The following is a 22,727-nucleotide window of genomic DNA, read 5'->3' as shown; positions in this document are numbered from 1 at the left end:
AAAGAGGTAAAATTGGAGAATTGAAAATCTGTTTTCATATTTACTGATGATAATTTGAAGCCTTCAAGAAAAAAAAAAAAGCATTAAAAAAATGCATTCTTTGGTGTGCACAAAAGAGAGTATTTCAGTTTACTTGTCTTTGAAAACATTGTTAATGTTTCCATGTTTCACATTTTTGTGGGTTTTTTTGTTTTGTTTTTGTTTTTACTCACCATCATTGATGCATGATTTATTTGTTTGTCAAATAGTCCTCTTTCATAATGTTTGGGTTAAATGTAGTCTGCTATTGCATTTTTCTCTGCCCTTTCTGTTTTGTTTGTTTGTTTGTTTTTCAAAGTGAATAAACAATGTTTAAGTCTAGTACTACTGCTGTTTCAGACAGACACACATACAAGATGGAAAAAGAGTGAGATACTTACAGCACTTTCTATTACACACAAACACACACACACACACACACACTCACACACACACACACATACACACACACACACACACACACACACACACACACACACACACACACACAAAATGCACATACACAAAATGCACACATATTTGTATTTGAATCTTTAAAAGAAAAGAAAAAGAAGCCTGATTTATGTATGTATGCAACAATGCCTCACATTACCACACTGTTATCAGTGGCAGAGACATTACATTATGTTGTTGTACATATGTCAGATTCTTGGATAAAACCTCAGAGGCTGTATTCTGAGTAGGCCATATATCAGCAACAACAGCAACAAAATGAGCTGTGAAATACACAGCAGTGTATCAGTAATCTTGCAGTTTTCTTGAGTTTTCTTTTGGTTAGATTTTCTAATGTTTGGCTGATACTGTTCTTTTGTTATTGGTGGTGGTGGTGGTGGTGGTTGTCATCGTTGTGGATATGATGGTGCTTATTGTCAAAGTATGTTATTTTTGGTACTGTTATTATTTTGAGTTTTTTGTGTGTGTTTTTTTTTGGTGTTTTTTTTTACTGGTAGTATGCCATGTTAATGAAGTTCTGCTACTTGTTAACACAGCTTCTGCAAATGTTTCAGATTCAAGATGTTGGCCAGATGATGTTGATTGGAGCTCTGTCCATAGTTGGCTTTGGGGTTGGTTACCACTCACTGATGTATTTCAACTTCCCCATTCAGTCATGGTGGCTTGTGTTTCGAGGCTTCTATCTCCCCTACCTCCAGATGTTTGGGGTGATTCAGATGGAGTATTTTCAAGGTAATTGCTTGCGGTTACTTTTTCTCTGGTTAGCGGCTGTTGCGTGCTGTTTGTCTTCCTGTCAGTCTGTGTGAGTGAGTGTGTATGCCATGGCTGAGCGGGTGTGATTGGGTTTAGTCCCCCCCTCGTCCAGAAGCCGGCACATGGCAGCGGTTGATGGCCTAGAGGTAACGCGTCCGCCTAGGAAGCGAGAGAATCTGAGCACGCTAGTTCGAATCACGGCTCAGCCGCCGATATTTTCTCCCCCTCCACTAGACCTTGAGTGGTGGTCTGGACGCTAGTCATTCAGATGAGACGATAAACCGAGGTCCCGTGTACAGCACGCACTTAGCGCACGTAAAAGAACCCACGGCAACAAAAGGGTTGTTCCTGGCAAAATTCTGTAGAAAAATCCACGTCAATAGGAAAAACAAATAAAACTGCAAGCAGGAAAAATGCCAAAAAAAAAAAAGGGTGGCGCTGTAGTGTAGCGACGCGCTCTCCCTGGGGAGAGCAGCCCGAATTTCACACAGAGAAATCTGTTGTGATAAAAAGAAATACAAAACAAAACAAAACAAAACAAAGAAACTCACAGCCCACACACCCAGCTCAGTGGCTTTTCAGCCTGGCCTCAAAACTCACCTCTTCTCCAAGCAATAAGTTTCTTGTGGCATATCCATTCTAACAGTCTATAATCCAGTACCGGGTATATGTGGTATGCTTTGACTATGTGTGTACACACGTATGTTTGTGTATACGTAAGCATGTATGTGTGTGTGTTTTTGTACATACGCCTGTGTGGGGAGTAGGGGACCTGGTGGGTTTCTGTATAAACAGGTATGTTCGAATGTATGCTTCTACATATGTATGCATTGTGTTTATGTGTGTGTATAGTTTACTTGGTACATTTTGGTTTGTATAAATGTAACATTGATGTAATGTGTTTTGCATAAATCATGTGTTTTGTAAAGCATCCAGAGCAGTTTTCTGGATAGAGTGCTGTATAAGTGTGCATTATTCTTATCACCATCATCATTATCATTGTTATTATCATCATTGAATCACATGGAATGTGATATTGCTGATGTTTAGACACATGACAATTTTGCTGTGCTTACACAAAAACTTACATTAGATATTTAGTCCTCTTCTAGCTCTTATGACTGCTTAACACTAGAGCTAAAATGAATCCTTAGGACAGGTGAGTGATCAGTGAATTTCGCAGTGACAACAGAGTTTCATGTCTATATATTGATTTGTGAATTTTTGTATTGACAGTGTTCCATTGATTGATGAATTAATTTCATTGTTACAAATAATTTTCAGTGCCATCTATTGATGGAAAAAAAACAACTTTTGATGGGGTGGTAAGGTGGTGTTAGAGAAGGTGAAGACAGGTAGAAGGTGTTTGCAGAAGAGAGCCGTAGCCAGGCAAGGTAGACTCGGGAAGGTGGTGTGCTGGTTTTCTTCTTTTATTCTCACTTTCTTCCAGGCCAGGAGAGTTCTCACCTTGTCTGGCATTCGCTCACTCTTGTATTCTGTTCCGCCGAACGGCAAAGCCAGCGCTGCAAAGCGACTCATGAAACCGGCCCTCCGCGAGCCTTGTGTTTGTTTGACCAAATTAGCAGCATCTAACTTTCGGCTCGGGGAACTAACATAGACATATTATATATCACACAAAACTGCAAGAGATGAGCATTTTCTTAAGCTAAACCATTTTCTACAAAAATAATGTAATGAAAAACTGTAAACAAAAAGAGTCACTGAATGAATGAGCTTTTTACGAGTTCATGTATCATTTCTGTACATTACAACAATTAATACGTTGCGATATGTAATATAATTCTAGCAGTTAAGTAACTGAAAATACCTGAATTCCAACTATATGAAAATCATCTATAGAATCTGCTTCTAGAGTAAAGATTTATTATGTTAAAATTCAAGAGAAAACTCAACGGACAGCTCCCATGTCGGCGCCACTTGGCAGTGCTTTTGACACTAGTGATCGGCAATGAAATACTTCGTTTAAACCAACTACAACCCAATTACACATATATAATATGAATCAGATTAATAACAGAAATGCGAACATCTGCAAAACGCACTATAAAAATGTCTAGGTATTGTAAAAACATATTTTGCTCAAATCGGCATTGACGAATTCCATTGGCTTGAAGAAGAGATAGTTTTGTGGGGCCGAAATGCTGTCAGACATTTCGTACCATCGCATGCCTATAATTAAGGTGTACACGGAAAGCAGTACATGAGAAGAAAGCTTAATCATTTATATTTTAATACACAATCTAAATTCCAAAGCAGCTATATTGATTTATAGAAAACAAAGGTATTTTGTATGTTTCAACTGAGTGGATTTCGAAGATCGCACCAAAATTCATTCACATAAATATTAATTTAAAAGAGTTGTAGGCTTTCTGGCCAAATGATATCATTACAGTTGAGAAGTATGATCTTTCTGAAGTCCAATAACATAAAAAAATATAATGTCATATATTAGGAAGTGTTTATAATTTAACAAATTGATGAAAAATCATACGGTTCCCTGTAAAGGGAGATAACTTGTGACTGATTTACTGACTTCCTTAGTAACCTTCGGTGAGTCACAAAAGTCGTCTGCTAAGCTGGCCCGACAAAGATTGTAAAAGCCAACCTGGCTACAGTCTGAATAAGATTTTCAAGACTTTATAGATGAATACATGGTATTATGACAGTTGATTTCTAGTTTCATGAATAAGATTTATGGTGATAGTAGATGCTCAAGATAATGTCTTGATGAATATGTTTCAGTGACAGATTTTCAAATCTGTTCATGATATATTATATGTGGCAGTTGATTTCGAAGCCCAGTAATTGTTGAATGAATTTCATATTTTTTTTAAAGGTCTTTTAAACCAGGGAATGAATACTGTGATCAGAAATGATTCTCAAGCCCATATGTAGATCTGCAGCAACTGTGAATTTCTGTGTCCATCTCTTTGATAAATAATTTCTTTAGAGAAAATAGGTTTTCAGGTCCTTTAGGTGATGACTGATTTCTTCAGAGAAAATAGGTTTTTAGGTCCTTTAGGTGATGAATGATTTCTTCTTGGAAAATAGGTTTTAGGGTAATTTTGGTGATGAATGATTTCTTTAGAGAAAATAGGTTTTCAGTTCCTTTAGGTGATGAATGATTTCTTCAGGGAAAATAGATTTTAGGGTCCTTCAGGTGATGAATGATTTCTTCAGGGAATAGGTTTTCAGGTCATTAGGTGATGAATGATTTCTTCAGGGAAAATAGGTTTTAGGGTCCCTTAGGTGATGAATTATTTCTTCAGGGAAAATAGGTTTTTGGGTCCTTTTGGTGATGAATGATTTCTTAAGAGAAAATAGTTTTTCAGGTCCTTTAGGTGATGAATGATTTCTTCAGGGAAAATAGGTTTTAGGGTCCCTTAGGTGACGAATGATTTCTTCAGGGAAAATAGGTTTTCAGGTCCTTTAGGTGATGAATGATTTCTGTAGAGAAAATAGGTTTTCAGGTCCTTTAGGTGATGAATGATTTCTTCGGGGAAAATAGGTTTTAGGGTCCCTTAGGTGATGAATGATTTCTTCAGGGAAAACAGGTTTTCAGTTCCTTTAGGTGATGAATGATTTCTTCAGGGAAAATAGGTTTTAGGGTCCCTTAGGTGATGAATGATTTCTTCAGGGAAAATAGGTTTTTGGGTCCTTTTGGTGATGAATGATTTCTTAAGAGAAAATAGTTTTTCAGGTCCTTTAGGTGATGAATGATTTCTTCAGGGAAAATAGGTTTTAGGGTCCCTTAGGTGATGAATGATTTCTTCAGGGAAAATAGGTTTTCAGGTCCTTTAGGTGATGAATGATTTCTTCAGGGAAAATAGTTTTTCAGGTCCTTTAGGTGATGAATGATTTCTTCAGGGAAAATAGGTTTTAGGGTCCCTTAGGTGATGAATGATTTCTTCAGGGAAAATAGGTTTTCAGGTCCTTTAGGTGATGAATGATTTCTTCAGAGAAAATAGGTTTTCAGTTCCTTTAGGTGATGATTGATTTCTTCAGGGAAAATAGGTTTTAGGGTCCCTTAGGTGATGAATGATTTCTTCAGGGAAAACAGGTTTTCAGGTCCTTTAGGTGATGAATTATTTCTTCAGGGAAAATAGGTTTTAGGGTCCCTTAGGTGATGAATGATTTCTTCAGGGAAAATAGGTTTTAGGGTCCCTTAGGCGATGAATGATTTCTTCAGGGAAAATAGGTTTTTGGGTCCTTTTGGTGATGAATGATTTCTTCAGGGAAAATAGGTTTTCAGGTCCTTTAGGTGATGAATGATTTCTTCAGGGAAAATAGGTTTTAGGGTCCCTTAGGTGATGAATGATTTCTTTAGGCAAAATAGGTTGTAGGGTCCTTTTGGTGATGAATGATTTCTGTAGAGAAAATAGGTTTTCAGGTCCTTTAGGTGATGAATGATTTCTTCAGGGAAAATAGGTTTTCAGGTCCTTTAGATGATGAATGATTTCTTCAGGGAAAATAGGTTTTAGGGTCCTTCAGGTGATGAATGATTTCTTCAGGGAAAATAGGTTTTCAGGTCCCTTAGGTGATGAATGATTTCTTCAGGGAAAATAGGTTTTAGGATCTTTAGGTGATGAATGATTTCTTCAGGGAAAATAGGTTTTAGGGTCCTTCAGGTGATGAATGATTTCTTCAGGGAAAATAGGTTTTAGGGTCCTTATGGTGATGAATGATTTCTTCAGAGAAAATAGGTTTTAGGGTCCTTTGGTGATGATTGATTTCTTCAGAGAAAATAGGTTTTAGGGTCCTTTGGTGATGATTGATTTCTTCAGAGAAAATAGGTTTTTGGGTCCTTTAGGTGATGAATGATTTCTTCAGGGAAAATAGATTTTAGGGTCCTTCAGGTGATGAATGATTTCTTCAGGGAATAGGTTTTCAGGTCATTAGGTGATGAATGATTTCTTCAGGGAAAATAGGTTTTAGGGTCCCTTAGGTGATGAATTATTTCTTCAGGGAAAATAGGTTTTTGGGTCCTTTTGGTGATGAATGATTTCTTAAGAGAAAATAGTTTTTCAGGTCCTTTAGGTGATGAATGATTTCTTCGGGGAAAATAGGTTTTAGGGTCCCTTAGGTGATGAATGATTTCTTCAGGGAAAACAGGTTTTCAGTTCCTTTAGGTGATGAATGATTTCTTCAGGGAAAATAGGTTTTAGGGTCCCTTAGGTGATGAATGATTTCTTCAGGGAAAATAGGTTTTTGGGTCCTTTTGGTGATGAATGATTTCTTAAGAGAAAATAGTTTTTCAGGTCCTTTAGGTGATGAATGATTTCTTCAGGGAAAATAGGTTTTAGGGTCCCTTAGGTGATGAATGATTTCTTCAGGGAAAATAGGTTTTCAGGTCCTTTAGGTGATGAATGATTTCTTCAGGGAAAATAGTTTTTCAGGTCCTTTAGGTGATGAATGATTTCTTCAGGGAAAATAGGTTTTAGGGTCCCTTAGGTGATGAATGATTTCTTCAGGGAAAATAGGTTTTCAGGTCCTTTAGGTGATGAATGATTTCTTCAGAGAAAATAGGTTTTCAGTTCCTTTAGGTGATGATTGATTTCTTCAGGGAAAATAGGTTTTAGGGTCCCTTAGGTGATGAATGATTTCTTCAGGGAAAACAGGTTTTCAGGTCCTTTAGGTGATGAATTATTTCTTCAGGGAAAATAGGTTTTAGGGTCCCTTAGGTGATGAATGATTTCTTCAGGGAAAATAGGTTTTAGGGTCCCTTAGGCGATGAATGATTTCTTCAGGGAAAATAGGTTTTTGGGTCCTTTTGGTGATGAATGATTTCTTCAGGGAAAATAGGTTTTCAGGTCCTTTAGGTGATGAATGATTTCTTCAGGGAAAATAGGTTTTAGGGTCCCTTAGGTGATGAATGATTTCTTTAGGCAAAATAGGTTGTAGGGTCCTTTTGGTGATGAATGATTTCTGTAGAGAAAATAGGTTTTCAGGTCCTTTAGGTGATGAATGATTTCTTCAGGGAAAATAGGTTTTCAGGTCCTTTAGATGATGAATGATTTCTTCAGGGAAAATAGGTTTTAGGGTCCTTCAGGTGATGAATGATTTCTTCAGGGAAAATAGGTTTTCAGGTCCCTTAGGTGATGAATGATTTCTTCAGGGAAAATAGGTTTTAGGATCTTTAGATGATGAATGATTTCTTCAGGGAAAATAGGTTTTAGGGTCCTTCAGGTGATGAATGATTTCTTCAGGGAAAATAGGTTTTCAGGTCCCTTAGGTGATGAATGATTTCTTCAGGGAAAATAGGTTTTAGGATCTTTAGGTGATGAATGATTTCTTCAGGGAAAATAGGTTTTAGGGTCCTTCAGGTGATGAATGATTTCTTCAGGGAAAATAGGTTTTAGGGTCCTTATGGTGATGAATGATTTCTTCAGAGAAAATAGGTTTTAGGGTCCTTTGGTGATGATTGATTTCTTCAGAGAAAATAGGTTTTAGGGTCCTTTGGTGATGATTGATTTCTTCAGAGAAAATAGGTTTTTGGGTCCTTCAGGTGATGAATGATTTCTTCAGAGAAAATAGGTTTTCATGTCCTTTCGGTGATGAATGATTTCTAGGGCATCAGTGAACTTTCAGGTTGGTACCTGGACATGGACAACTTGGCAGATATAGACGGAAGAGAGAAGAACAAAACCAAATGGGAGGAGACACGAGACCCTCTGACTAGATACCCAGAGAACAACCCCTGCTTACCGTGGATCCTTGCGGTGTATCTCTTTGCCATCAACATCGTCTTTCTCAACCTGGTCACGGCCCAGCTCAAGTAGGACGATGTGTTTCTCTCACTCTCTGTCTCTGTCTCTGTATCTGTCACACAAGCACGTATTCACACACACACATTATGCCACTATTCAGGAAGGGTACCAACCACTGTGCCACTATTCAGGAAGGGTACCAACCACTGTGCCACTATTCAGGACACATGCATGCCTGCATGCAGAACAAGAGACAGAGAGTGTGGAGAGTGTGTGTGTGTGTGTGGGAGAGAGTGTGTGTGTGTGTATATATATATATATATACACTTTCTCTCTCTCTCTCTCTCACTTCATCCAGTTTTTGGTCTTCATTCTTGGTTGCTTTTTTTTTCTTCTTAGTGCTCATCAGTTTATTTCAGTTGACAGTGCTAAATGCTTGTATCATGTCACTCCCTCCCTCCCTGAATAATGGCACTATAATCAGTACCCTTCCTGAATAGTGGCACAGTAGTCGGTACCCTTCCTGAATAGTGGCACAGTGGTCGGTACCCTTTCTGAATAGTGGCACAGTGGTTGGTTCCCTTCCTGAATAGTGGCACAGTGGTTAGTACCCGTCCTGAGTAGTGGCACAGTGGTTAATACCCTTCCTAAATAGTGGCGCAGTGGTCGGTACCCTTCCTTGATAGTGGCACAGTGGTTGGTTCCCTTCCTGAATAGTGGCACAGTGGTTAGTACCCGTCCTGAGTAGTGGCACAGTGGTTAATACCCTTCCTGAATAGTGGCACAGTGGTTAGTACCCTTCCTGAATAGTGGCACAGTGGTTGGTTCCCTTCCTGAATAGTGGCACAGTAGTTGGTTCCCTTCCTGAATAGTGGCACAGTGGTTAGTACCCTTCCTGAATAGTGGCACAGTGGTTAGTACCCTTCCTGAATAGTGGCACAGTGGTTGGTTCCCTTCCTGAATAGTGGCACAGTGGTTAGTACCCTTCCTGAATAGTGGCACAGTGGTTAGTACCCTTCTTGAATAGTGGCATAATGGTTAGTACCCTTCCTGAATAGTGGCACAATGGTTAGTACCCTTCTTGAATAGTGGCACAATGGTTAGTACCCTTCTTGAATAGTGGCACAATGGTTAGTACCCTTCTTGAATAGTGGCATAATGGTTAGTACCCTTCCTGAATAGTGGCACAGTGGTTAGTACCCTTCCTGAATAGTGGCACAGTGGTTGGTACCCTTCCTGAATAGTGGCACAGTGGTTAGTACCCTTCTTGAATAGTGGCATAATGGTTAGTACCCTTCCTGAATAGTGGCACAGTGGTTGGTACCCTTCCTGAATAGTGGCACAGTGGTTGGTACCCTTCTTGAATAGTGGCACAGTGGTTAGTACCCTTCCTGAATAGTGGCATAATGGTTGGTACCCTTCCTGAATAATGGCACAGTGGTTGGTACCCTTCCTGAATAGTGGCACAGTGGTTGGTACCCTTCTTGAATAGTGGCACAGTGGTTAGCACCCTTCCTGAATAGTGGCACAGTGGTTAGTACCCTTCCTGAATAGTGGCACAGTGGTTAGTACCCTTCCTGAATAGTGGCACAGTGGTTAGTACCCTTCCTGAATAGTGGCACAATAGTTGGTTCCCTTCCTGAATAGTGGCACAGTGGTTAGTACCCTTCCTGAGTAGTGGCACAGTGGTTAATACCCTTCCAGAATAGTGGCATAATGGTTAGTACCCTTCCTGAATAGTGCCACAGTGGTTATTACCCTTCTTGAATAGTGGCACAGTGGTTGGTACCCTTCCTGAATAGTGGCACAGTGGTTAGTACCCTTCCTGAATAGTGGCACAGTGGTTGGTACCCTTCCTGAATAGTGGCACAGTGGTTAGTACCCTTCCTGAATAGTGGCATAATGGTTAGTACCCTTCCTGAATAGTGGCATAATGGTTAGTACCCTTCCTGAATAGTGGCACATGGTTAGTACCCTTCTTGAATAGTGGCACAATGGTTAGTACCCTTCTTGAATAGTGGCATAATGGTTGTTACGCTTCCTGAATAGTGGCACATTAGTTGGTTCCCTTCCTGAATAGTGGCACAGTGGTTAGTACCCTTCCTGAGTAGTGGCACAGTGGTTAGTACCCTTCCTGAATAGTGGCATAATGGTTAGTACCCTTCCTGAATAGTGGCACAGTGGTTGGTACCCTTCTTGAATAGTGGCACAGTGGTTAGTACCCTTCCTGAATAGTGGCATAATGGTTGGTACCCTTCCTGAATAATGGCACAGTGGTTGGTACCCTTCTTGAATAGTGGCACAGCGGTTAGTACCCTTCTTGAATAGTGGCACAGTGGTTAGTACCCTTCCTGAATAGTGGCACAGTGGTTAGTACCCTTCCTGAATAGTGGCACAGTGGTTAGTACCCTTCCTGAATAGTGGCAGAGTGGTTGGTACCCTTCCTGAATAGTGGCACAGTGGTTAATACCCTTCCTGAATAGTGGCATAATGGTTAGTACCCTTCCTGATAAGTGGCACAGTGGTTAGTACCCTTCTTGAATAGTGGCATAATGGTTAGTACCCTTCTTGAATAGTGGCACAGTGGTTAGTACCCTTCTTGAATAGTGGCATAATGGTTAGTACCCTCCCTGAAGAGGGCACATTGGTCGGTACTCTTCCTCTCTCTCCTCCCCCCCTTTCTCTCTCTCTCTTCCCCTTCTCTCTCTCTCTCTCTTTCTCTGACTCTGTCTTTCCCTGTCTTTTCCTCTCTTCCCTCCTCTCTCTCTCTCTCTCTCTCTCTCTCTCTCTCTCTCTCTCTGTGTCCCACTGACATTAAGATCAGTGTTCTGTGCACAGCTGCAGGTACCAGGAGCTTGAACAGAAAGTCAAGGTGGTGACTCGATTCCAGTTTTTCCACTACGTCCTCGGCTACTGCTACTGCTGGCCAAAGACACTTTCAAGGGAGGAATCCAAAGATGGTAATTGTAGCAGTAGATCAGGTGTGGTGGCTGAATGGTTAGTGTACTGGATCCACGCCCCAGTTTCTTGAGTTCAATCCCCGGTTTTGCTGCACATGTTGGGTTAAAGGTGGAAAACTTCCCAGTCTCCCAGGTCAACAGTGTATGTGCAGACCTGCTGGTACCTGAATCTCCTTCATGTGTACACACATGCAGAAGATCAAATACACACTTGAATCCTGTAACCCATGTCAGCATTTGGTGGGTTATGGTAACATGAACAAGAACATACCCAGCATGCACACCCCTGAAAATGGAGTTTGGCTGCTTACATGGTGAGGTAAAAAGTTATACACGTAAAACCCCGCTTGAACATGTATATGAGTGAACATGGGATTTGCAGCCCACAAATGCAGAAGAAAACGACGGGCGCAATAGCTGAGTAGTTAAAGCGTTTGACTTTCTATATGCGGGTCCCGGGTTCGAATCTCGGTAACGGCGCCTGGTGGGTAAAGGATGGAGATTTTTGTTTGTAAAGCGCTTAGAGCTTGGTCTCCGATAGGCGCAATATGAGTATCCATATGAAATGAAATCAAATCAAGAAGAAAGTTATTGTAGAAGGAGGCTCAGCTCAACACTTGAAGGAAAGGCAAAGGCAAAAAGGTTATTTCTTGTGCACCTGGGGGCATTGAAGTGTTGCATACATACTTCTCTTACGCATGCCCTACAAACAGTGAGGCGGTGACAGCAGTCACTGCAGTGCAGCAGTTGCATTTCTAACAGAACCAGAACCAGCAGCAACATAGCACCAACAATAAACCTAATATATGGTGTATTTCTAAACACAGGTGGGATTGCATTACCAGCACAACAAATGTTGTATCCAGACAAAAACCGGGTTGTTTGTCAAACCAAGCAGTGATTCAAAAAAATGTTATCAGTGCCCTCACCCCTAAGGACAGTTGTTCTTTCATTAATTAAGATGTTCACAATCCATCAGTTGAGCAGTTACGCTAACAGATGTTGGAAGTCTGTCAGAAACAGCAATTAATTCAACAGATTTTGATGACCCATAAAAAACAAGAGGCAAAGCGTTCAAGACTCACTTATCCTTTGCGCTTTATGCAAAAGGAATCATGAGGAGAAAAGAGATTAAAAAAAAATTGTTGAAAAATGCTCTGTATTAAATATGATATATGAAATAAGCTTGGAAGAAGAAGAAAAAAAAAAAGGCATGCCAGCAGGATCGAAACATGCATGTTCAGTTCCGAAGCAAGCAGACTAATCTAGACTGCTGTGGCGCACCTGATGTTGTTTGACTAAATTTGATACTTAAAACAATATTGACACTTTCTCCTTAGTGCGACAAATAGATGTGATTGTAGTGGACGTAATAACGCCGTTAAAATCATGTTTTTTGTGTGTTTTATTATATCTCAATTATTCTTTTAGTTTGGTGGTAAAGGAGACGTTGCCATCGCTTCAAGCCTACTGCAACACATGGCAGATCTCTAAATCTGCACTGACGAACCAGTGTACAATGGGCTGAAAGAAACGATCGATTTGATTTTACTTTTATGTTCATTCCAGTTAATTCAGTGTCCACTGTAGAATATTTATATGCAGTAAACAAGTTGATGGTGTAGTTAGTATCACTGTATGTGTCCAGAATTTGTATTTCTTTCCTTTTAATTGTGAACAAGAAAAGCAAAGTCATTGTCTTCAAACACAACTTAACTTCGAGTATGTCTAACCCAGTGGGAAGCTTGTTTTTAGAATTTTTGGATTTTGGAACGAATCTCAACGAAGTAAACCGGTAATGATTAGGAAATATGGCTTCATTCAGGAGACTTGCAACCTGTTATTGGTATGATTGTGAAGATTAATTTCATACTATGTTTAAGCCAAATTTGGTATTGGCAGACAAAGTATTCCCAGAGAAAATGGCAATGTTAAAGTTTACCACTGACACAGACACACACACAGTAACCAAACACCGTGTTGAAACATACTCACTTTGTTTACACAAGTGAGTGAAAAAGGACCAATTGTTTCTCTTGTGTGTGTGGATGTGCAAGTGGTTTGTGTATATTAATGGCAGAGGAAGCAGAGGTTATAAAAGCTTGAGTGGAGATATTGGGAAGAGAGAGAATCTGAGTCACCTTTTGTGTATGTTTCATAAAGAATATGAATAAGCATGCTATTGCACTTCATTATGTTAAGTTCCTGTGTATTGAGGGAGGAGGTTGAAATATTGTAACAGTCTACAAAGTAACAATGTATTGAGGGAGGAGGTTGAAATATTGTAACAGTCTACAAAGTAACAATTTTTACCTCGAATGTGTTAAAGACAAATCATAGTTAACATACCTAAGTAAGGTTGTCAGTTGTTGATAAAAAAAATCATGATTGGTTAGTTTGTTGCATAGGTGGCTGGTTAGTCAGTCATGAGCTAGTTGGTTGGATGGTTGCTCAATGCATACTTGCTTGTTCATGTTTTTGTTGTTTCTTATGTTTCCATCAAGACCACCTGGATCAGTTTGAGAAAAGGGCCACAGAGAAATATTTGCTGTGCCTCAAGGAAAACAGTGACAGGCAAATGGTGAGTTGATTTGCATTGATACAGACATATTTACCGGTACGATTTTTGTGTAATTGTTGCGCAGTTTACCAGTACAATTTTTGTGTAATTGTTACGCAGTTTACCAGTACAATTTTTGTGTAATTGTTACACAGTTTGACTTGAAGTACGCTAGATCATAAAAAACCAAACAGATTTCAGTCCAGTTAGTTGGAACAACTGCATGTAGGAAAAAATACAAAAAAATGGGTGGCAATACTCAGTGTAGCGATGCGCTCTTCCTGGGGAGAGCAGCCCAAATTTCACACAGAGAAATCTGTTGTGAAAAAAGTGAGTAATACAATACATTAGTACAGTACAATAATATAATACAATACAAAACTGTTTTGGCTAACCAGAGGGTTTATTAGTGTCAGAATGATCTAGTTCCACAACAAAGTGGAGAAAAGACAGTGCACTGACCTGTTTGCCCAACACAATAAGCTTAGCATTCTCCTTGTTTATGGTTGTTGGGACTCTGCAAAGTCTGAAATGTTAACGCAGTTCTGAAGCTACTGCTGATCAGATGTTGGCCAGTGCTCATGACTGAAAACTGAGCTCACTGCCAGTGCCTGCCTGCCAGTATCAGTATCAGTATCAGTAGCTCAAGGAGGCATCACTGCGTTCGGTCAGATCCATGTATGCTACACCACATCTGCCAGCAGCATAACCCAACGCGCTTAGTCAGGCCTTGAGAAAAAAAAAAGTTATTTGATCACCAGTGGCACCAGTCACTGTGGTGAAGTGGTTAGTGTCACAGACTAACAGCTGGGAATATGTGGGTTCAATTCCCAGTGGAGTTGGGGTTATTTTTTTTCGGCACATGGTTGGCTCCTACTCAGTTAAATGTGTCATGGGCTTAATTGGGAAGACTGGGACCACACAGTCAAGTATCTCATCCAGTTTATTGATACATCTTTTGGTGTGTTGCTCAAATTTCCTGTTGAGGAGACATTTTTCTAAGATTTGCAAAGGTAATACATTCAGCGCATATTTGTAAGTTTACGGGCTAAAAAGATTGCTATGTACAGGGAACATGCTGTAAACAGAGAAATTCCACCCCTGGCTGACAAAAGACAGAAAGACAGACATGAAATTCTGACACTCTCACTTTGTCTCTTTCTGCTATCCAGCAGAAACTGCTAGCCCTGCCCTGTTTTGGAGCAGCGCAATGTCATGCGCCCATGGGCTAGAACCGCCCAATCAAAAACAGATGCCCCAAGGGGCGTAACTCTGCTGTCCACCCACAGAATATCTTCCCCATGGAAGACATGGTCCTCAGCAGCCTGGCCATTCCAATCAGTTTTTGTCCTTTCTGTTGGGTGTGCAGGCACTTTTCTGCAGCCCTCCAGTATGGTGGCTGGTGACTGCAGCTCACTGGGTCACCCCGCTGCTTGCTGGGCGAAGTTGTTCATTTATTTATAGTCTGTTCATCTTCTTCTTCTTCTGCGTTCACTCATATGCACACGAGTGAGCTTTCACGTGTATGACCGTTTTTACCCCGCCATGTAGGCAGCCATACTCCGTTTTCTGGGGGGTGCATGCTGGGTATGTTCTTGTTTCCATAACCCACCGAATGCTGACATGGATTACAGGATCTTTAACGTGCGTATTTGATCTTCTGCTTGCATATACACACGAAGGGGGTTCAGGCACTAGCAGGTCTGCACATATGTTGACCTGGGAGATCGTAAAAATCTCCACCCTTTACCCACCAGGTGCCGTCACCGTGATTCGAACCCGGGAACCTCAGATTGACAGTCCAACGCTTTAACCACTTGGCTATTGCGCCCGTCAATCTGTTCATCTAACATGATGATATTGGTCTGAAAATAAATGATGCTATTATTAGTATTATTGTTATTTCTATTATCATTGTTTTCATTAATATTACTTAGAAATCATCATTTCTGAAATTGAATGACAGGGAAAAAAATTATTCAACTGAAAAGGGGGTGGTTGAGGTGGAGGGGGCTGATGTGGAGGGGGGGGAGGCTGATGAAGGAAGACAGAGAGAGAGAGAGAGAGAGAATATGGAAAAGATAGGACACAAAATGTAAAATGGAGAGGGTGAGTGTCAGGGATTTGAGAAAGACAAACGTGATATTGGAAGGGTGTGTGTGAGGAGGGGTGGGGAATGGAGGAAGTGGGACGAGGACAGAAAATTAATCAATAATCAAAGATTTTGCTGGGAGAAGCAGGCAATGTTGTTAGGGCCTGCTACCATCTATCGCCCCCTGGCCCCCTTCCTCATGATAAAATGAAATCTGTTATGCGTGTGTGTGTGTGTGTGTGTGTCTGCCTCTCTCCACCCCCCCCACCCCCTTTCTCTAGTGGAAGCATTAGAGCCTACAAGTCTGGCCAGTTTTATAGCAGATCAACAACGAAATGAAACGACTGATATCACTGATGACGATGACGGTGATCAAACCCAGTGCACTGTTTGTGTACAGTGTGCCATCTCTGGTTGCACCCGCGAGATGACCACAGAGACGGGTTTTTGAAGTGTATTTTTGAAACACTTTTCATGCGGACATGGAAAATATAACTTGCAGTAATGTGCTTGTTAAAAAAGAGGTAGTCTCATTCGATGATAGAAAGTCGAGACAGTCATCAGCCACAAACAACACAGTTGTTGCTCTCTGAATGTAATAGTATCTTACCCACATGTTTTACTTTTTACATAATAATTGATGTGTACATGGTGATAAGTGAAGGGTGTGTCAGTTTTGTTTTTTTGGTTTTTTTGCTGACGGGCATTTTATTTTAAGTGAGCCTAAAGAAAATTTTCTGTTTTTGGTTGAAGCAGATAATAAAGTATTTTGAATTGAATTGAATTGAATTGAATTGTTTACCTTCCCACCCCTACCCCCTCCATCACCCATGTTGCCCATTAATCCCCACCCACACGCAATGAAACTTGCGTGAGTTTTGCAGAGTTTATAACTGTTACTGTTTTACCGCAGCTGTTATTGTTTGCACACACAGTATGCTGCCATGATTCCAGTTGAGACTGAGTGAGGTTTGCAGAATTTGTAACTGTTACTGTTTTACCGCAGCTGTTATTGTTTGAAGACAGAATACGCCACCATGATTCCAGTTGAGACTTAGTGAGTTTTGCAGAGTATTGTATTTCTCTTTTTGTCACAACAGATTTCTCTGTGTGAAATTTGGGCTGCTCTCCCCAGGGAGAGCGCATCGCTTCATTACAGCGCCACCCATTTTTTTGCTTTTTTTCCAGCTTGCAGTTTTATTATTTTTCTTATTGAAGTGGACTTTTCTACAGAATTTTTCCAGGAACAACCCTTTTGTTGCCGTGGGTTCTTTTACGTGCGCTAAGTGCATGCTGCACATGTGACCTCGGTTTATCGTCAATCTCATCTGAATGACTAGCGTCCAGACCACCACTCAAGGTCTAGTGGAGGGGGAGAAAATATCGGCGGCTGAGCTGTGATTCGAGCCAGTGTGCTCAGATTCTCTCGCTTCCTAGGTGGATGCGTTACCTCTAGGCCATCACTCCAGTTTGTAACTGTTACTGTTTTTACTGTTTTACTGTTTAGTAACTGTTTCTGTTTGCAGCAGAGTATGCCGCCAGGATTCAAGTGTCAGCTGGAGCAGGACCAACAGAAATCCCAGACTGTGACGGGACAGAAAAGGCGACCTCCCCAGTACTCCTATTGGAGACGGCGCTGGGGAGGGCGTGGGCACTGATGCAAGAAAGTCTGTGTCTGGCTGGCTGTTTCTCCTTCTCTCTCTTCCACATTTAGTTTTGGCTTTGGTTTTCTCCTCCTCTCTCCCCCCTGCAGTCTGTGTCTGGCTGGCTGTTTCTCCTTCTCTCTCTTCCACAGTGTTTCTCCTTTTCTCTCTCTCTCTCTCTCTCTCTCCCACGCAGTCTGTGTCTGGCTGGCCGTTTCTCCTTCTTTCTCTCTCTCCCTCCCGCAGTCTGTGTAGGGCAGGCTGTTTCTCCTTCTTTCTCTCCCTCCCGCAGTGTGTGTCTGGCTGGCTGTTTCTCCTTCTGTCTCTTTCTCTCCCTCCCGCAGTCTGTGTCTGGCTGGCTGTTTCTCCTTCTCTCTGTCTCTCTTTCCCACAGTCTGTGTCTGGCTGGCTGTTTCTCCTTCTGTCTCTCTCCCTCTCTCTCCTGCAGTCTGTTTGGCTGGCTGTTTCTCCTCTCTCTCTCTCTCTCTCTCTCTCTTCCACAGTCTGTGTTCGGCTGGCTGTTTCTCCTCTCTCTCTCCCTCTCTCTCTCTCCTGCAGTCTGTCTGGTTGGCTGTTTCTCCTCTCTCTCTCTCTCTCTTCCGCAGTCTGTGTCTGTCTGGCTGTTTCTCCTTCTCTCTCTCTCTCCCGCAGTCTGTGTCTGGCTGGCTGTTTCTCCTTCTGTCTCTCTCTCCCACAGTCTGTGTCTGGCTGGCTGTTTCTTCTTCTGTCTCTCTCCTGCAGTCTGTGTCTGGCTGGCTGTTTCTCCTTCTGTCTCTCTCTCCCGCAGTCTGTGTCTGGCTGGCTGTTTCTCCTTCTGTCTCTCTCTCCCGCAGTCTGTGTCTGGCTGGCCGTTTCTCCTTCTGTCTCTCTCTCTCTCCCACAGTCTGTGTCTGGTTTTCTGTTTCTCCTTCTGTCTCTCTCTCTCTGCAGTCTGTGTCTGGCTGGCCGTTTCTCCTTCTCTCTCTCTCTCCTGCAGTCTGTGTCTGGCTGGCTGTTTCTCCTTCTCTCTCTCTCTCTCTCCCGCAGTCTGTGTCTGGCTGGCCGTTTCTCCTTCTGTCTCTCTCTCTCTCCCGCAGTCTGTGTCTGGCTGGCCGTTTCTCCTTCTCTCTCTCTCTCTCTCCCGCAGTCTGTGTCTGGCTGGCCGTTTCTCCTTCTCTCTCTCTCTCTCTCCCGCAGTCTGTGTCTGGCTGGCTGTTTCTCCTTCTGTCTCTCTCTCTCCCGCAGTCTGTGTCTGGCTGGCCGTTTCTCCTCTCTCTCTCTCTCCCTCCAGCAGTCTGTGTCTGGCTGGCTGTTTCTCCTTCTCTCTCTCTCTCTCCTGCAGTCTGTGTCTGGCTGGCTGTTTCTCCTTCTGTCTCTCTCTCTCTCCCGCAGTCTGTGTCTGGCTGGCTGTTTCTCCTTCTGTCTCTCTCTCTCTCTCCCACAGTCTGTGTCTGGCTGCCTGTTTCTCCTTCTGTCTCTCTCTCTCTCCCGCAGTCTGTGTCTAGCTGGCTGTTTCTCCTTCTCTCTCTCCTGCAGTCTGTGTCTGGCTGGCTGTTTCTTCTCTCTCTCTCTCTCCTTCTCCTGCGGTCTGTGTCTGGCTGACTGTTTCTCCTTCTGTCTCTTTCTCTCTCTCCCGCAGTCTGTGTCTAGCTGGCTGTTTCTCCTTCTCTCTCCCTCCCGCAGTCTGTGTCTGGCTGGCTGTTTCTCCTTCTCTCTCCCTCCTGCAGTCTGTGTCTGGCTGGCTGTTTCTCCTTCTCTCTCCCTCCTGCAGTCTGGCTGGCTGTTTCTCCTTCTCTCTCCCTCCTGCAGTCTGTGTCTGGCTGGCTGTTTCTCCTTCTCTCTCCCTCCTGCAGTCTGTGTCTGGCTGGCTGTTTCTCCTTCTCTCTCCCTCCTGCAGTCTGTGTCTGGCTGGCTGTTTCTCCTTCTCTCTCCCTCCTGCAGTCTGTGTCTGGCTGGCTGTTTCTCCTCCTCTCTCCCTCCTGCAGTCTGTGTCTGGCTGGCTGTTTCTCCTTCTCTCTCTCTCCTGCAGTCTGTGTCTGGCTGGCTGTTTCTCCTCCTCTCTCTCTCTCCCTCTCCTGCAGTCTGTGTCTGGCTGGCTGTTTGTCCTTCTGTCTGCCCCCAAGTCTGTATCCCAAATCCACTGAAAGCATACTGCACACGTGTGGCATGAACCAAGTATGTGGCAGACTTTGGGGACAACTTTACCCTTCTACTTGTTGTATGCAGATTGATAAATATGTATTTTGTGCATGGTGTGAGTGTGTAATCTGTGTGTCACTTACAGTGCTGTTGATGAAAACATGTTTATTGTTTTTTTTTTTTTTTTTTGGAACTTTAAAAATAATGACTTCTACTGATGACTTGACTCAAAGTATAGTGGTGTTTTTTTGGTTTTTGAAAATTTTTTTTTTCTTTCTAAGTTGTGAAGACCTGCATGGCGTTGACAAGCATGGCATCTTCAAAGATTCTTCTTCTTCTTCTTCTGCGTTCGTGGGCTGCAACTCCCATGTTCACTCGTATGCACACGAGTGGGCTTTTACATGTATGACCGTTTTTGGGGGTATCTTCAAAGATGACTGTGAAGATAATATCTTGCCATTTTGTGTGTTGTGCATGCATGCACACACTATCTTGCCACCCATGCACACTATCTTGCCACCCATGCGCACACTATCTTGGATTGTCAGACTGTCACCTGGGGCCATCACTGATTTGAGTGGTTTGAAAACTGTGCAGGATTTTTTTTTAAGCTTTTTCTTTGAATTGTATAGTTACATGAGATTATTGGAATAACCAAGCTGTTTGGCTGATGTAGATTCCCTGGGGTTTTTTCTTGTTTTTGCCAGGGGTATGGAGGGATCAGGTAATATTTGCTGCTTGGATTTTGTTCTTTTGTGTCACATGTTGTCTAGCAGTGCACTGTGTGCATGAACCACAGTTGAGTGGTTTGGAGAATTTGTTCACCTCACATTAGAAAGAAAATGTGGGGGTTTTATTTTATTTTCAAAAAGAATATCATATGTAGATGGTTTAAAAAAAAAAATTGTAATGGGATCCATTTGTTCGCATTCATATTTGATGCCTCTGCTCATGCATATCCTCCCACCCCCCTCTCTCTTGTCCCTCCTACACTGCAGCAGAAAGGGGATGACGGTGAACACAGAAATTTGAAAATAAATGAAAAATTGACTTTGGAAAATCCGTTTGCACAGGAGCACTCATTGTGTTTGTGCACAGTGAAGAGCTCATGACGCCACCCGTACCTCTCTCTCCGTGAGCTGTATTCATGTATAATGCAGCTTGAGACCTTCTTCCTCTTTCTTCTTCCCCCCCCCCCTCCATGCGTGCTTGCACAAATCATTGTCATCAGACTGCATTGTCTGAAAATGCAACGTGAAAAAAAAATGTCCATCAAACTAAATGGTGGTGGTTTATTGTGTCAAGAGATTTATGTTGAAGTTGATAGTTGTTGTTTTGGTGTCCTTTGCTGTTCCATGTCAAGACAGGAGAATTATGTTGAAGATGAGAGTTGTTGTTTTGGTGTCCTTTGCTGTTCCATGTCAAGACAGGAGAATTATGTTGAAGTTGAGAGTTGTTGTTTTGGTGTCCTTTGCTGTTCCATGTCAAGACAGGAGAATTATGTTGAAGTTGAGAGTTGTTGTTTTGGTGTCCTTTGCTGTTCCATGTCAAGACAGGAGAATTATGTTGAAGTTGAGAGTTGTTGTTTTGGTGTCCTTTGCTGTTCCATGTCAAGACAGGAGAATTATGTTGAAGTTGAGAGTTGTTGTTTTGGTGTCCTTTGCTGTTCCATGTCAAGACAGGAGAATTATGTTGAAGTTGAGAGTTGTTGTTTTGGTGTCCTTTGCTGTTCCATGTCAAGACAGGAGAATTATGTTGAAGTTGATAGTTGTTGTTTTGGTGTCCTTTGCTGTTCCATGTCAAGACAGGAGATTTATGTTGAAGTTGAGGGTTGTTGTTTTGGTGTCATTTGGCGTAGCATGTCAAGACAGGAGAATTATGTTGAAGTTGAGGGTTGTTGTTTTGGTGTCCTTTGGCGTAGCATGTCAAACTAGTGCAAACTAAACCTAAAGGCTGGATCTGTTGGCCAAATTCCATGGCAAACTCAGATGCCTCTTCCAGGTCCAGTTTTGTTGTTGTTGTTGTTGTTGTTGTTGTTCAGCCTGTTAGCGCAGTTCTCTGCCTTTGGTGCTGAAGAGCTGTTCCTTTGGCCAACAGTTGACTTGACAAGTCTACCAAGTGTTAGCTCTGTTTTTCCACAGCCTTTTCATGACTTTTTAAGAATCGTTTTTTGCAGGCTTGCATTTGTGTGGCTTTCTTCTACAATTGTTTGCTTCAGTACAGCCATCTTTCACATTGTTTGCATCAGTTATGATGTTTGATTCGATTATTTTCATCTTCCAGTCATTACTTTATTATTCTCACTGGGTTGATGTTAGATGAAATCTTTTTTTATGAATTTTTTTAAGGATTATTGAAATGTACACACACACACACACACACACACACACACACACACTCAAACACACACATGCACATGCATGCACACACGCACACACATACAATCACAGTTGTTTCACTCTATCTTAAAATGTAATATTATCATACCCAAATGTTTTTATATGATAACTGATGTGTGTGTGGTGATCAGGGAAATCACTCATTCATTTGTCTCTTTGATATTTGCTGGCGGGCATTTTGATTGAGCTGAACGAGAATTTTCTGTTTTGGTTGGCGCAGACTATAAAGTATTTTGAATTGAATTGATCTTTAAATCTTTACTTTATTCTTCTTATGCCATTCCTGTCTGTTTTGGGGCACAAAGCGTGGGTTCTGACTGGATGTGGTTGTCATTCTGTGTACTGCACCCCACGATGGCTGAACCTGGGTATTTTGTTTCTCTTGTGATTGGTTTGTTGGTCATATTATTTTCTTTTTTCTGTTTATTATGTTTTTATAGCCCCATCATATGTTTTGTTCTAATGGGATCGACTACATGCTGCTCTTACTGGTGTAAGACTGTCTTGCACTTTTTTTTTTTTTTTTTTTTGGTGGTGCTTTTGTGTGTGTAACTGTGTGTGAGAGAGAAACCCTATTGCTGTAATTCTCACTTATCAGTTTGATTTATTTCCATTTCAAAAATATTCCTAGTTTGACTGTACCCAGACTGTTGTTTGTGAATGTCATGATACACAGCATGCAATATGCACTGATGTGGCTGAGCTTTTGTGTGGTTTGACAGTCCTGATATGGCCGTGTGCGGTTTGCTGGACTATTGAGAACATCATTCATGATTATCTGCAAATGTTGCACATCACTGATGTGTGCTGTTCAGACTGACCGATCCTATTTTCTCTGACCAGTCTCAACAGCGGTACTCAAATAAGTTTAAAAAAGAAAAGAAACTTTTATAGTTAACCATATTAACCCCGTGATAGCTGAACCTTGGTGAAATGAGATCAGTGTGGAGTGGGTTTGAAAGGCGGTCACCACTCTGTGTAC

The 22,727-nt window shown here is 41.8% G+C and overlaps 1 protein-coding gene across 1 annotated transcript in view; it reads left to right on the top strand.

Annotated features, from left to right (window-relative positions):
• The window catches only part of LOC143290199 (transient receptor potential cation channel subfamily M member 2-like), a 66,809-nt gene extending 49,048 nt beyond the window's left edge, over positions 1–17,761 (top strand). Inside the window, exons 19-23 of the mRNA XM_076599519.1 lie at positions 1,047–1,224; positions 7,855–8,041; positions 10,812–10,933; positions 13,438–13,514; positions 17,112–17,761. Coding sequence (XP_076455634.1) covers positions 1,047–1,224; positions 7,855–8,041; positions 10,812–10,933; positions 13,438–13,514; positions 17,112–17,243 — 696 coding nt within the window. The 3' untranslated portion in view covers positions 17,244–17,761. The remainder of the gene's footprint in view (positions 1–1,046; positions 1,225–7,854; positions 8,042–10,811; positions 10,934–13,437; positions 13,515–17,111) is intronic.
• Positions 17,762–22,727: the final 4,966 nt, after the last annotated feature.

This window comes from Babylonia areolata, chromosome 15 (genome assembly GCF_041734735.1).
Source record: "Babylonia areolata isolate BAREFJ2019XMU chromosome 15, ASM4173473v1, whole genome shotgun sequence".
NCBI classification, from domain to species: Eukaryota; Metazoa; Mollusca; class Gastropoda; order Neogastropoda; family Buccinidae; genus Babylonia; species Babylonia areolata.
This window is presented reverse-complemented; position numbering and strand designations above follow the sequence as displayed.